The following is a 13,627-nucleotide window of genomic DNA, read 5'->3' as shown; positions in this document are numbered from 1 at the left end:
CTCTAGCCCCCACAAACCTCAGGGATCCAGGTTCTACCCCCCCCAGGCTCTAGCCCCCACATCCCTCAGGGGTCCAGGTTCTACCCCCCACCTCTAACTCTGCCAGGGTTTCAGGCACCTGAGCTAGCCCCGACTTACCAATGAGCACCTCCCACTTTCCTTCAGTGGCCCGGGTCACTTCATAGGCTGCCCGCATCTCAGACATAGCCACACCACCCAGTATGTAAACCAGGAGTCGGGGCCCAGCCCGGGAAGACTCCACTGAAGTTTTGTTCTTGTGCCAGTGACCAAAGCGGGCACTAGTAGGACAGGAAGGGACTGAATCAGGGGAGGATCAAGCCCTCCCCCTCCCCCTGCCCCCAGAGGGTGCACAAGGAGCCAGCCTTGGCTGATGGCAAATGACAGCCCTCCCCCCCACCTCACCTGACAGCGGTCTGGGAGCTGGAGGCGGGGGCAGGGTCAGACACAAAGGGCCACAGTTTTCGGTCCAGTTTGTCCTCCACAGCGTCCTGGAGAGGGAGCACACACAAGCTCAGAGTGTCCTTCATCACCCACCTCCTCCAGGGAGGTTTCTCTTGTTCTCCCCTCCCAGGGATCATGGATCAGATGCCAGGATAATGCCCATAATGAGGGATTTGCCATTAAGCCTAGCTGTGGCTTAGGGGGCCAGGGGAGGTGGATGGGAGAGGGGTGGGAGCGTAGGAGGAGGGTGGTGGGGGGAGGGGCTGGGAAAAGGGCAGAGAAATAGGGAAGCAGGAGGCCAGGGCTCAGGGAGGCTGGGGGAGGCTGGAGGAGGCCGAGAGATGACTAGTGATCATGGATTAGCACCCTCCCTCTTACCTCCATCACGTCCTTGATGACAGGTGTCCAGCGGGATAGTTGGTAGGTTGGCTCCAACCTCTCCTTTCGATCTCCTCGGTTAGGGGCCCCGGAGCCCTGGGGCAGGGGATGGAGGGGAGGGGGTCATGGACAGGGCCGGAAGGGGAGATGGGGGGTGGGGAGGAGCACCTCCCCAGGCAGCAAAGCAGGCCAGGCTAGAGAGAAGAAGACAGAAGGAGAGACAGAGAAAGACAAGAGACTGAGCCCAAAGACAGAACAGAGGAGAGGGGAGATGTGGAAGAGGCTGGGGCCTCAAGAAGACGAGGCCGAGCCAAGAACCCGGCGAGCCCCCCCGCCACCATGTCTGTCTCTGTTGCTCCTGCTCCCAGGCTGGCTTCCAGGGTGAGCGCTGGCACACCCGCCCCCTCCTCCACGCCAGGAGTCAACAATGACTGCAGCTATCCCTCCCGGCCCCGTACCGTGGCAACGGTGACCGTGGCCCCAAGCTGCTCCAGGTTTCGGATGAGGTTGCTATGTGCCTGCACATTGGCATGCTGGATGAGCTTGGCCAGATTCTCCTCGGTTACTCCTGGGGATGGGCACGGCACCCACACATGTATATGGATCCATGTTTAGACACATGACATGTCCCCAGGTACCCCGAGAAGAGGGGATCAGGGATGAATGAGGGGGCAGTGGGTGGGACTGAGGCCCCACTCCCCACCCATGCTCATACCATTCCGAAGCAAGATGTAGAGTAGGAGGATGCGGATCTTGTCATATGGGGGGACCGCAGCGTCCAACAGCACAGGTACAATCAGCTTCATGGCGTCCTTAATCTTCTCCCCTTCTGCGTCTGTGCCCAAAGCCAGGTCCTGGACAGCCAGGGCCAGAGGCAAGGGCTCAGCCACCACCGTGGGGCAGCCTCTGGATCCCTGGGCATCCCCTGAGCTCCTGCCCCTGAACTAAGCCTGGCACCCCTGGAGTGCTGAGCCCCTGCATCCAGGTCCTAAGGCTGAGGGATTTGTTCTGTGAAGTGTGGATTCAGTCAAAGGGCAGCACTTGAGGACCCAGAGGGCCACATGTAGCCTTGAGGCCACAGGTTCCCCACCCTTGTAAGCTGAGGCCCCCCCACCTGCTCGACGCTGCACAGCCTCTCCACGGTGCCCTTGAAGTGCTTCATGCAGTCATCAGCCAAGTTCAGGTGTGTAGAGTACTGGGAATCAAAGATCAGGTCTTCTGGGGGCCACGGAAAACTCCACAACAGCTCCCTGCCACTTCTCCCCTGGCTAGGCTTCCTCCTCTCCACAAACCCATGCTGGCCTGAAGCATCACGCTCCTCCACTGAAACACTCCACCTCCCATCTCCCATCGTCCTGCTTTTGCCCTGGCTGTCTCCCATGCCTGACACGCTCTCCCTCCTCACCTCTGCCTACCTGCTTCCCCCCAGCTTCCTTGAAACCCCACCTTCGGGAGAAAGCTGCACCAAGTTCCCCTCTCAGGCTGTTCACAACCTGTCTCCCCTAACAGGCTGTGAGCTACTCGAGAGCAAAGTCTATGTTTTGCCTTTCACGGGATCTCTAGCACTTAACATACAGTAAGAGCTTAATAAAAGTTTGCTGAATGACTAGGTGGCAGAGCAGGAGCCAGCAGGAGTCTGGCCCAGGCCACAGGGAGCCACTGGGAAGAGGGTGGGGTACCTGGCCCCTTTACTCAGTCAGTGCCTCTGCCAGCTCAGGAGAGTCCCCGGGGTACACCTGCCTAGGGGGCTCTGCACTCCCCTCACCTTGTTGAGTTCCTTCTGATATTGCGGCATCTTCTTCAGGATGTGGGAGAGGTCTTTTATGTTGGCCTTGGGAGGAAGGAGGGGGAAGAGAAGAGTGGGGCTCAGGCCCTCCAACCTACCTCTACCCCCCCTAACATGCTGAACATCACCACAATACCTGAGGCCTAGTCACCCAATCTGGCCCCATCCCTGTGCCAAAACACCCTAAGGCTCAGTCCACCCAAACTGGTCCCATCCCCAACACTCAGAGCTTAGGTCTATGCTCCTTCCACCCAATCCTAGCTCCCCAAACCCAAAGGCCTTCAAGGCCCAGCCCACTCAAATTCACCCCAACCACCATCACTCAAAGCCCTGCCCTCAGATCTTCTCCCCAGCTCAGTATCCCCGACCTGTCCCCCAACAGAGCTGACCCCTCACCAAGTTGGATCCTCCCCTAACATTGCCACCAATACTCAAGGGATTCACCAGGCCATGGTGTCCCAAACCCAGATCTTCCTCCCCCTCTTCCACTCAACCTGGCCCAGGCCCCAGACAGACAGGAGTCCTGCTCACCTTATCTGTGGTCAGCCTCTTGCTCTCACAGAAGGTCTTCAGCAGCTCTGTGACCCTCCTGAAGGTGTCAAGGACAGTGAGGACATGAAAGAGGAAAAGCACAAAGGGGGCCGGACTGGTGGGCTTGGGAACAGTGGGTGCAAAGGTCATAGGTTCACAGATTTAGAGCTGGAAGGACCTTAAGAGTCATCTAGTCCAACCCCCTCATCTTACAAATGGGGAAACTGAGGCCTGGAGTTTGCCAGGTTTATAGCCAGGGTGTGAACGCAGGTACCTGACCTCCAATCCAGTGGTCTTTTCACTAGCTCATGTCACCTTTCCAGGAGAAGGTAGATCAGCCTGGATGTGACCCCAGGCCCTCTCACAGCCCAAAGGGACCTACCTGGACACATCTGCAATGTGCATGTGCCTCAGTTCCACCCACAGCTCATCATCCTCATCCAGCAGCACAGACTTCTCCCGGGTCTCACTCAAACCCGTTGTTTCGTACCTAGAAGGACAGGACACAATCAGCTCCTGAAGGCAGGATGTTCTGGGGGATGGGCCTGGTCCTCCCCTGCACCGCTCTACCCAGACAGCTGCTGCCACGCCCACATTCACACCTGTAGGTATCCTGCTGGATGTCCAGAAGGTCATAGGCCATGGCCTGGAAAGTGAGCTCATGCAGCAAAGGGGACACAGGGTCTGAGCCCCGATCCACAATCACCAGCTGAGACCGCATCTTCTCAGGGCCCTGGCAACCGAGATGGTGGGAGAAAAGGGGTGAGCCCAAGAAAAGTCCTAGCCACCTCCCCGACCCCAGGCCCCCTGCTCAGCTTGGCTCTCACCTCTCCCAGGCTGGGATTGTCTGCTTTGAAGGCATTGAGCTTGGCGAGGACAGCATGGGCAAGCTGGGCAGTGTCCTCAGACGCCCTGTAAAAAGGTGGGAGGCATTGGAATAACATTGTGCCGTAAGAAATGACCACATGGATAGTTTCCAAGAAAACTGGGAAGAAATCTATGAACTGATACAGAGTGAAAAGGTGCAGAACCAGAGAACGATTTATACAATAACAGCAACATTATTTAGAAACACAAGTTTGGAAGACTTGAGAACTCTGGCCAATGCAATGACCAACCACAAGTCCTGAGGGCTGAAGATAAAACACAGCACTCACTTCCTGCAAGAGAGGAAATGGACTTAAGGTGCAGAACAAAACACACGTTTTTGGACATGGTCAATGCTTTGCTGGACTATGCACGTTTAGCATGACGGTTTTCTTTTTTTAATTGTTCAACTGAGGTGGAAGATAATAAATGCTTGTAGAAATAAGTACATTTTAAAAAAAAGAAAATGAAGGATACACAAGTAGGGGAGATGGGGGACAGGGAAAAGGGGTCCAGGCTGAGGAACTAGATACCCCAAAACTGTTCCATCAATACAGAGTTGGGCCAAGAAAGGAGGAGGCCTGTCCCAAAGCCTGTGATTTGCTTCACAGAGTATGTTTGCTCTAATGGGGAAGGTGGGGCAAAGTATCAGAGCCAGGACCAGTGATTGAGCGCAGAAGGGGAAGGACTCTGGGAGGGCCTGGGATCAGTAAAGGAAGGAAGGAGGATGAGAAGTCACACCTTCGGTAGCGAATAGCAGGGTACTCATGCAGGGTGGCGCAGAGTGTAGCAATCTGCTGGGCCAAGCTCTCCAGCTGCCGAATCCTTGCACTGGCCCGGAATGGGCAGTACAAGTTGTAAGTACTATGGGCGGCGTCCAAAGAAAACACCTAGGAGGCCGAGGGATGAAGGTATAGAGCCTGAAGGACACCTCTGACTGCTAGGTAACCCTGACCTTCATTCCCCGTGGCATCCTTCCAGATTCCCCCTGGCTCTCCTTACTGCACAGGCCTTCTGTCCTTCCCCACTCCATCCAGTAGACCCCTTATCACCATCTTTCCAGGGCTGAGCCTCACCTGGGACTCGTAGGGAAGGAAAGCCAAGTGAATCTCCTTCAGCGTCTTCACTGCCTTGGCCAGCCTCGATCGGCCCAGTTCGAGGAAAAGGGGCTCAGGACAGGCTGGGTGAGGGAGGAAACAGGACAAGGAGAGTCAGAGCAAGGATCCTGGTGCAGTCCCTAGAATTGTTCCTGTCTCCTCCCCCTAACACCCTTGTCCCTGTCACTCACTGTCTGTGAAGAAGATGTGGGCAGCTTTGTATGTAAAGGTGGGGGTTCCCCGGAAGTCATTGATCAGAGCCTGGACAGACTGGGAGAAACGGGAGAGTCATTCCCTCTGGCCCCAAGCTCTGAGGCAGGAGAGAAAACATTAAGCCTGAGGACTTTCCAGCTCAGTGGCCTTTACCTTCTCACATGGGCTCAATAGGTAAATGGCTTCCAAGCTGGGGATGGGTTCCCTGCGCTTGTTAATGTCCTCCACAACTGTGCATTCATCCATGGCACCACACCGACATAACAGGAGATGGAACAACACAACATGAAAGATCATGGGGAGGCCACCAGGGACAAAAGGTCAACACCCCACCACCCCCCTCGACCCATGGCAGAAGCAAGAAAGGAGGGGAGTGCCAAAGCCCCAACCCACTGGTGATCCAGAGGAGAGTCACTCCCTGGTGCCCTGGGAGAGACCTCCCAATCATTTGTGAGTGATGCTCTGGACTGCCCAGGAAGCTGGGGGCCTCATACTCACTGGTGATGCCCTCAGCTAGAATGTCCGACATCTTACAGCAGGAAGACAGGATCCGCATGCTGGGGCGGTCCATGACGAGGACCTACGGCACAGAGCTTTAATTAGGGCAGTGCCACTGAAAGGGCACATCCCCTACCACCACCATAGTGACTTCCACCCCTCTTTCTCAGGGTCCTCTGCCCTCTGAACCCCACCCCAAAGGGGTGGCAGGGGAAAGGTGGACCAGAGAAGGGAAAGTGATGGGTCAGTGAAAGTTAGAGAAACAAGGTGCAGGTCACCCCTTTTGCCAAGTGTACCACTCTAAGGGCTACCCCCAACTGAATCTGCCCAAAGTACCAAGATTTCCAAGTATAACTGCTGCAGCAACCATGAAGCCACTAACTTCCCACAGCCTAACCCCAATTTCAGGAACACCAGCCTCCCAACTACCAGGGCCTTTGGCTTTCGACTCTCCCAACTCAAGAGACACAGAGACCACTCCATTCTCCCTTTTGGCTCTTCATGAGCTCCCTCTCAAAGTCTTGTCCAAGAAGTCATGTAGATGACCTAGAGGAAGAGTTGTGTGACCTTAAAGGGCCTCCAGAGAATCCAGATCAGGATCCTACCTTCCACTCTCCATTCTTCTTCACACTTCGAATAACCCCACTCAGGATCTCTGAAAGGGGAGAGGAAGGAAAGAAAGGAAAGAAAGGCTGGCTCAGGGGGCAGCTCTTCTTCCCAGAGATCTGGACTAAGCAAATAGCTTGACACCAGTGTCTCTGCCATTCTAAGCCTTTTTTTCCCTATACCTTGCCTCAGGACAAAGTGAGCTATGTTTCTGGCCAGAAGCCTGAGTCCACTCAGGACTGAGCAAGGGGCCAGACTGAGTCTGTCCACATCAAAATCTCCCACGCCACTTCCCCAGACCCACGTGGAAAAAGTACCAGGGCTGGGAGTCAGAAGACCAACATTTAATTTCAGCTACACCTCTAAATTCAAAGTGTGACTTTGAACATGACCCTAGGCCTCAGTTTCCCTATCTGTGCAAAACATCAAAGATTGGATTGGACGATCTGTAAGCCCCGCCAAGGGACGGTCACTTCACTCCAAAGGCCTCAGAAGAGGAAGAGGCCAAATCAAGGGCCAGACCAGGGTCAAAGAGGGCTCTAAAAGGGAGGCCTAGCCCCTTATCACCACCACCTTATCACTACTAAAGGAAACAGCTGAAACCAAAACAGCCCAATCCAGGGTGGGAGAATACAGTACAGAACTGCCCCTTCCCCCTCCTGCTGACCAGGGGTGTGGCCCAGTTTCTGCTTCCGGACAGCACTCCCTCCAGTGAAGATCCCAAAGCACTTATAACTCACTCCATGTTAAATAAGAGAATAGGGGGCTAGTAGATACCAAGGTATCTAGACCTCCAGTTCCAGCCTCTTCAGGGATTCAATTGTCTAGACTTGTAGTGCCCTGAAATTCCCCCCCCCCAGAAATCCAGGAACCCAGAGGTCCACACTTCCCCACTAACACCAACCAAAGTGTCTAGACTCCTCGCCCTACCCAAAGGGTCCAAACGTCTGACTCCCAGCCTTATACTGGGCAGAGACCTGGGTATGATTTCTCAATCCCCTCATTCATTCAATAAGCATTTATTAAGTGCCTATTATGTACAAGCCTCCCATCCCCCTCCCAGGGGACCCAGCCTCCCCCCTCTTCTAAGGTGGCTTTTCTGAAGCCCCCTTCCCCAAGGACTCAAGTGCCCAGACTCCGAGCCCCGCCCCCTCAGGAACCCTGGCATCCCAACCTCCCAGCCCCTCTCCCTCTGGGGGAAGCCAGGGCACAGGTGCCCACCCATCTCCAGTCCCGGGTTTTCAGCTACTCTCCTCCAGGGAGCCAGGTGTCCAGACTTCCAGCCCCCCTCCCTCCCTTCCCAAGGACCCAGGTGTCCAGGCTGTCAGCCCCACTCCCCACTGGGATAAGGGACAGTACTCACTCTCCCCCACCACCGCCTTCAGCCCCGAGGGCGCCATCTTCCCCCTGGGGCCACCGCTTCCGGGTCTGCCCAGGACGGGGCGGGGCCTCCTTAGCGTCATCGCAGAAGACCACGCCCCTTTCCACCTGGCAGGGCCTCTTCGCTCACCTGGCCACGCCCCAACCATCTGACCCAGCTCCCTAGCTCCCCGCTCTTAGTCAGTTTCTTCTGGAATCAGTTTCGGGAAAGTGACAAGGAAGGTGGAAAGATTCGCCGTGTCTCCGCGGCGCCCGCAGCACTCGCGTCCGTTATAGCTAACACTTCTGATCATAGTTTTCCCATGGGTACTATGGGAATAATCATAGCACCTACTCCCAGGGTTGTTGTGAGATATTTGTAAAGCACTTCGCAAACCTTAAAGAGCTACGTGTTACCAATTGCTAGTACTATATTAATTACACAAAAAGACACTCGAGTACCCAGAGCCGCAGACGGATAGAGAGACAGTCACAAATTCACCTAATTATATGTCATTTATATAGGGCGCGAAAGTTTGCAACGCTATTATAGTTACTAGCTCAGAAAAGACCAGTGACACCCATGGGTCCCATAACACAGCTGGGTGAGTATCTACCCCGTTAGTTAGGTCTGTTCTTCCTCCCTCCCTCCCTTCCTTCTGTCCTTGCTGATTTCATTGGTATAGGGAGATCTGCCACTTGGAAACCTTTACGAGTGCTACTTAAAAGTTCGTTGTTATTCTTATAACCAGAGAGTTGCCTAGTGAAATGAGAGGCTAAGGGATTTGCCCAGGGTCACACACACATCCAGTATTCGCCTGAGGCAGAGCTAGCGTCCATATTTTCCTGACTGCCACCAGCTCTCTCTCCACTCTGCAAGTACATCTTCCGTCCCCACGCAAACACGCATACAAACCCCATATCGCCCGTACTCACCCCCCTAACCCTCCTATTGGTTTAAGTCACATTAAGTGATTTGCCCAGGGTCACACAGCAGGTGCGTGTCTCAGGTAGAAGGCAAACCTAGCTCTTCCTGACTCCAGCTCCAATGCTATAACCATTACACTGCACTGTCTCCTTAAAAAAAATTTTTTTTTTCAATTAACAAGCTCATTTCTTCTCCCTCCATCCACCACCACTTTCCCATTGGGAAAACAAAACAAAACAAAACCCTTGTAACAAATATGCAGTCAAGCAAAACAAATTCCTGCATTTGTGTGTCCAAAAAAAAAATTCTCATTCTGCCCCGAGTGTCTCGTTTCTCTGTTAGGAAGTAGATAGCATGCTTTATCAGTTCTCTGCCTCTTGAGCCCAGAGTGGCTCAAGGACAGACACAGTGGCACAGTCCTACTTTCACTAGTGAACACTTACATAGGCAAAGGACACAGGGATGCATGTATTATACACATAGATAAGCCCCCTGTCACTCTCTGGGGCTGTTTCCTCCTCCATAAAATGAGAGGATTGAACTAGATACTCAGCTCCCTCCTAGTTTTGACCTTCCTAGCTCCCTTCCAGTGTATGACACACATATAGAAACAGTCACACATTCTAACCCCCATACAGTGGGGTCCCCAGAACCTCCTCCATCCTGATCAGCGTGGTTTAAACTCCAGGCACCTGCCATGGTTATCACCAGAATGGGGGAGACAGAGGAATTTGTCACCTGGGAGGAGGGGTGTGTACTGGGGGGAGTGTTCTATGTTTATGTATCATGTTTCTCCATCCCCAGGAAACTGTGTCCAAAAAAAAATTGCCTCCAACACTCTAAGACAACATTCATGAACCTCTTTTGCTACTGAGGGATCTGATCTAGGACCCCCCTCCACACCCCCATCCCAGTTCTGAATGGGGCAATTCCGGGAATGAGATTTTGAAGACTTCAGTTTGAGGAACTGTAAAAGCTTGGGGGACTGGCAGAGTTCAGGAATGAGGGGTGAGGATCTTGGGGAGAATAGGACCTCCAGCTCCTGCTCCTCCCCTAGCCAGGTCTGGCCCCTGATGGAGAGTGTTACTGTGGTAACCACCCCAAAGCTTGGACCCAAAGGCTATGTAGAGCTGGTAATAAGGCCCTTGTGGGTATATAAAGAGGTAAGGACCCCCCCAGGGAGGAATATAATCCCATTCCCTACAGAAACATAACCAAGGAGACTGACTGAGCCAACCAATACCAGTCTGACCAGATCTTTGGACCATCCACATCTTTGGACAGGTGGGCAGAAGAGAGAGGAGACACTGTTTGGGGTGGTGAGTGGAGAGCCATGAAGCAAGGGAGGATGCCTTGACTCCCGAAGGTCTTCACACAACAAAAAAGGCTCTTTGTGGGAAGGTCCTGATCCCTATATCTATCCCTATCCAGAAAGGATGCATTCCCAGGTACCAGTTAAGAGAGCTGGGGCTGGGGAGGCCTCTGGGGAAGTGAAGAGCATGGTCTCTAATCCCTCTCCCCTTCAAAGAGGTTATGATTACCACCCACGAGGTCAAGACCGTGGGCTCCGTGGTCTCTGCCTTCTCCGTGCTCTCTCCCGCTTGGCCTCTCCCTATGGAGCCCTGCCCCCCAGTTGTCTGGGAGACCCTACCTTGAATCTTCAGTATGCCTGCTCCCAGACACAGCTGGCCCAGGTGAGAGCTGTGGGGTAGGGGGAAGGGTATGAATCCTATGATTCTGGGGTTTCGTGAATGAGTTTGGGAGGAGGGCTATAGGTCAAGACTGTGGAAATCATGTGTTGTGATCAGAGGGAGGGCCAAAACTCTGGGAGTGACATGAAGTTGGGGGAGAGGGAGGAAGCCTGGGCACCCCACCCCCACCCAGCACCCAGTGTAGTTCCACGAAAACAATTATCTGGATGATCTTTATGGGGCTTAGTCTGGGTGGGAGCAGATGGAGAGGGGGGGACTCCCAGATGGAGTCTAGGATTTGGGGCTTGGTAGAGGATCGTGGGTGTTCCCCCACCCTTTAAAAGTCCTACTCCAGATGCCAAGAGCAAGTGGGAGCTGGAATCAGGCATCTACAGTGGATCTGGGGACAGAACTCAACAGAAGGGAAACACAATTCAGGGAGAAAGGGGTCTAGCAGGAGATCACCTAGGGATCCAGTCTAATGGCTGAGCTGGAGGGGAAGGAGGAGAAAGCAGCAGATTCAAGTCCTCCCAGTGAGGTAAACAGGGGACCCCATTCTGGTCAGGAGGGTCTAGGGGATTCGTGGCCTGGGCAGTGAAGCCACCAGAGCAGCTCCCCCATTTCCCCACCCCACCTGGTTGCTCCCTTGTGATCTCCAAATCCTGCCAGGTCTCAGATCTCCCGATTATACCAACACAACTCTAATTAGCAGGTATCTCATTAACAAGGCCAGTGTCTCTAAAGGCTTAGAGCCAAAAAGGAGGCCAATGACCCAGTTTCCAGTTTGAGGGGGAAGGAGAATGGAAAGGGATACCTGTGTGCAAGGCCTTAGTTAAGGTGAAAGTGCCACAAAGTCATGGGGCGGGGGGGGAGACGCAGTGATGCAGAGGCAATCCAGGAGCTAGAGGAGGGAGTAGAGTTTGACTCTCCAAGGGAGTACCTTTTCCCAAACACCTCCTTCAGTCTCTGATCTAGGCCACTGAAGTTATCACTAAACAGATGCCTCTCCCCAGAGCCAGCTGCAACCAGCACATGGCTGTAGCCAGAACTATCCTGATTTGGGGGTCCCTGGGGGCAGAGGTAGGAGTGGGGACAGTGCAGGATGGCAGGCCATTTATATCATTCACACCGGATTCTCATGCCAGAGAGCAGGCAGTGCAGCTTCAGAGCATGGTAAGATGGGCAGGGTGGCAGAGGATCCCCTACTGTCATCACTAGGGTAAGGGAGGAAAAAAAGCATTTTCTTTCTCATTTATGGAGGTGGAAGCAAAAAGATATCCGTGCCCTCCCCCAGAGACCTGGGAGAGAACTAGAAACCTAAACTTGGGAAAGGAATGAAGAGCGAGAGCCCAGAACCCGCAACACGGAGAAGGGGCTGGGCCAAGAGCTGGGGAACATGGTGGGTGTGGTGGAGGTGGCCTGAGAACCTCTTCTTTTGGGGTGGAGGGCAGCAGGGAAAGTAAGCAAAGCGGAGGGAGAAGTACCAGAGACTCTCTGGTCTAATAGGGGCTTGGGGGAGTACAAGAGCTCTCAGCTCCATTTCCCTGCGGGGTGGAAGAATCAGGAAGACCTAGGGTCAAATCCTGACTCAGACACTACTACGACCTTGGATATCACATAACCTCTCTGTGCTTGAGTTTCCACATCTGAAAAATGAGGGGGTTGAACCCAAAGGCCTCTAGGAGGACAAAGGTGCCAAGGCTAACCTCAGTCCTCAACGCCCCAGGCAGGGACCCCAGAGGAGGATGGATTCTTCAACCTGCTAACCCACGTCCAGGGTGCTCGGATGGAGGAGCAGCGCTGCCCCCTGCAGACTGAACCAGGCCAGGGGCCTCCCAACAGTGAGTGTATCCTGGAGGGTAAACATATCACATGAACTTGGATGTGTGCAGATGTATGTGCTCATTCGTAGAGTGTCCATTTGTGTAACTGTGTGCCCAGGGAGCCCTCTCATAATTAGAATAAGGTTCTTAGGTGTCTCCCCAAGGCTCCGGGTTCATTTCCTGCAGGACTGGGGTACGCTGGGCACCTCAGTAGGCTTTTGGGCTTCTTCCCGCAGCCTCCCCCTCAGGCAGCTGCCTTCCCAGACTCCCTGCACAGCTGGAGCTGCTGCAGCTGGTCCCAACATCCTGCAGAACACTCGGGCCTGAACCCAAAGGCTCCATCCTGCCCACCTTGGTCCTCTTCCCCTAGAAAACAGCCGCAGCCGCAGCCCCAGCCCCAGCCCCATTGCTCCTCCGGAGATGGACAACCTGATGGACATGGTGGCCCACACCCAGGGACGGCGTATGGACGACCAGCGTGCCAGCATCAACTATCTGCCGGGCTTCCAGTCTGTGGCCCCTAAGGTACAGGGCTACCCCATGAGTGAGACTGCAAGGGGAAAGCTGGGAAGTGACTGCTCAGGTTCTAAACAGTCAGCAGTGCAGCCCCTGGGATGGGAAAGACTTTCCCAAACCAGAATGGTCTGGTTTTTTCATTTCCTCTCTTCCACCTCTTGTTAATCTCTGGTCTCCCCCCTCTTAACCCTGGGTATCCCAGTCCCACAGAAGGGGACTCTCTAGGAACAGAAGCGAGACATCCTGGACCCCAAGAACCAAGATATTTCCCTCAACCCCATTCATTAGCCTCTGCTTCAGTCCCCATAACCCTTATCCCTACCTCCCACAAAGCCACCATTCAATTCCCCTTATGCCAAGATAACCTCGGATGGCTCTGCTGGGGGCTTCTCTTGGGTTCAGAAGACCCAGAGGGTAAGGAAGGGGCTTCACTGCCTTCCTCAATCATGCAGATACAATAGCAAAGTCCTGTTCTAGGGGGGATTCTTCCTGCTTATTTCTGCCTTTACTGAGGCTAGACCAGGAGGGAAGTGGGCCTGGGAGGCAGGATGGCAGAGCATCTAGAAATCTCCTTTCCAGAGCCAGCTCAGTCACAACCTGAATAGGTAACATTGAGCAAGTCCTCATCTCTCTGTAGGCCCTCAAAATGAGGGGACTAGACTCTCTATGGCCCCTGCCTCGATCTGTCATGTCTCTGCTTCCCAGAAGAGCACCTCTTATACTGGTCCTTCTCCTTGTCCCTACAGGATGGGGTGGAGCAAGGAGCTGGGAATCGCAGCCACCACCCTCTACTGGTTCCTCAAGACCCTTCTGCCCTCAGCTTCCGAAGGAACAGCAGCCCCCATCCCCAAACCACTGGCCCCTGAGGGCTA

At 54.1% G+C, this 13,627-nt stretch overlaps 2 protein-coding genes across 3 annotated transcripts in view; one reads left to right on the top strand and one right to left on the bottom strand.

Moving 5' to 3' along the window:
- Positions 1-7,918, bottom strand: part of STXBP2 (syntaxin binding protein 2) — a 9,224-nt gene extending 1,306 nt beyond the window's left edge. The window contains exons 1-18 of one of the 2 annotated variants that reach the window (XM_069093944.1): positions 7,802-7,917; positions 6,438-6,487; positions 5,833-5,914; positions 5,488-5,564; positions 5,313-5,391; positions 5,101-5,204; positions 4,766-4,914; positions 3,985-4,069; positions 3,760-3,890; positions 3,540-3,647; positions 3,158-3,215; positions 2,606-2,671; positions 1,955-2,035; positions 1,556-1,694; positions 1,299-1,408; positions 841-936; positions 424-509; positions 139-299 (exon numbers count right to left, since the gene is read on the bottom strand). In XM_069093944.1, the coding sequence (XP_068950045.1) occupies positions 139-299; positions 424-509; positions 841-936; positions 1,299-1,408; positions 1,556-1,694; positions 1,955-2,035; positions 2,606-2,671; positions 3,158-3,215; positions 3,540-3,647; positions 3,760-3,890; positions 3,985-4,069; positions 4,766-4,914; positions 5,101-5,204; positions 5,313-5,391; positions 5,488-5,564; positions 5,833-5,914; positions 6,438-6,487; positions 7,802-7,901 (1,762 nt within the window). In that variant the 5' untranslated portion in view covers positions 7,902-7,917. Of the gene's footprint in view, positions 1-138; positions 300-423; positions 510-840; positions 937-1,298; positions 1,409-1,555; positions 1,695-1,954; positions 2,036-2,605; positions 2,672-3,157; positions 3,216-3,539; positions 3,648-3,759; positions 3,891-3,984; positions 4,070-4,765; positions 4,915-5,100; positions 5,205-5,312; positions 5,392-5,487; positions 5,565-5,832; positions 5,915-6,437; positions 6,488-7,801 lie in introns of both variants that reach the window. The other variant, XM_069093980.1, reaches the window with a different exon arrangement.
- Positions 7,919-9,848: 1,930 nt separating this feature from the next.
- PCP2 (Purkinje cell protein 2) lies at positions 9,849-13,622 on the top strand. Its single transcript, XM_069093904.1, has 4 exons — positions 9,849-10,419; positions 12,143-12,257; positions 12,610-12,764; positions 13,502-13,622. The coding sequence occupies exons 1-4, from the start codon at positions 10,162-10,164 to the stop codon at positions 13,619-13,621; spliced, it is 648 nt and encodes a 215-aa protein (XP_068950005.1). The 5' UTR covers positions 9,849-10,161; the 3' UTR covers position 13,622.
- The last annotated feature ends 5 nt before the right edge of the window (positions 13,623-13,627 follow it).

This window comes from Petaurus breviceps, unplaced genomic scaffold (genome assembly GCF_028583685.1).
Source record: "Petaurus breviceps papuanus isolate PSGF00001 unplaced genomic scaffold, PetGlider_PUasm1.0 103, whole genome shotgun sequence".
In the NCBI taxonomy this organism is placed as follows: Eukaryota; Metazoa; Chordata; class Mammalia; order Diprotodontia; family Petauridae; genus Petaurus; species Petaurus breviceps.
The sequence above is the reverse complement of the archived record's forward strand: the minus strand, read 5'-3'. Positions and strand labels throughout refer to the sequence as shown.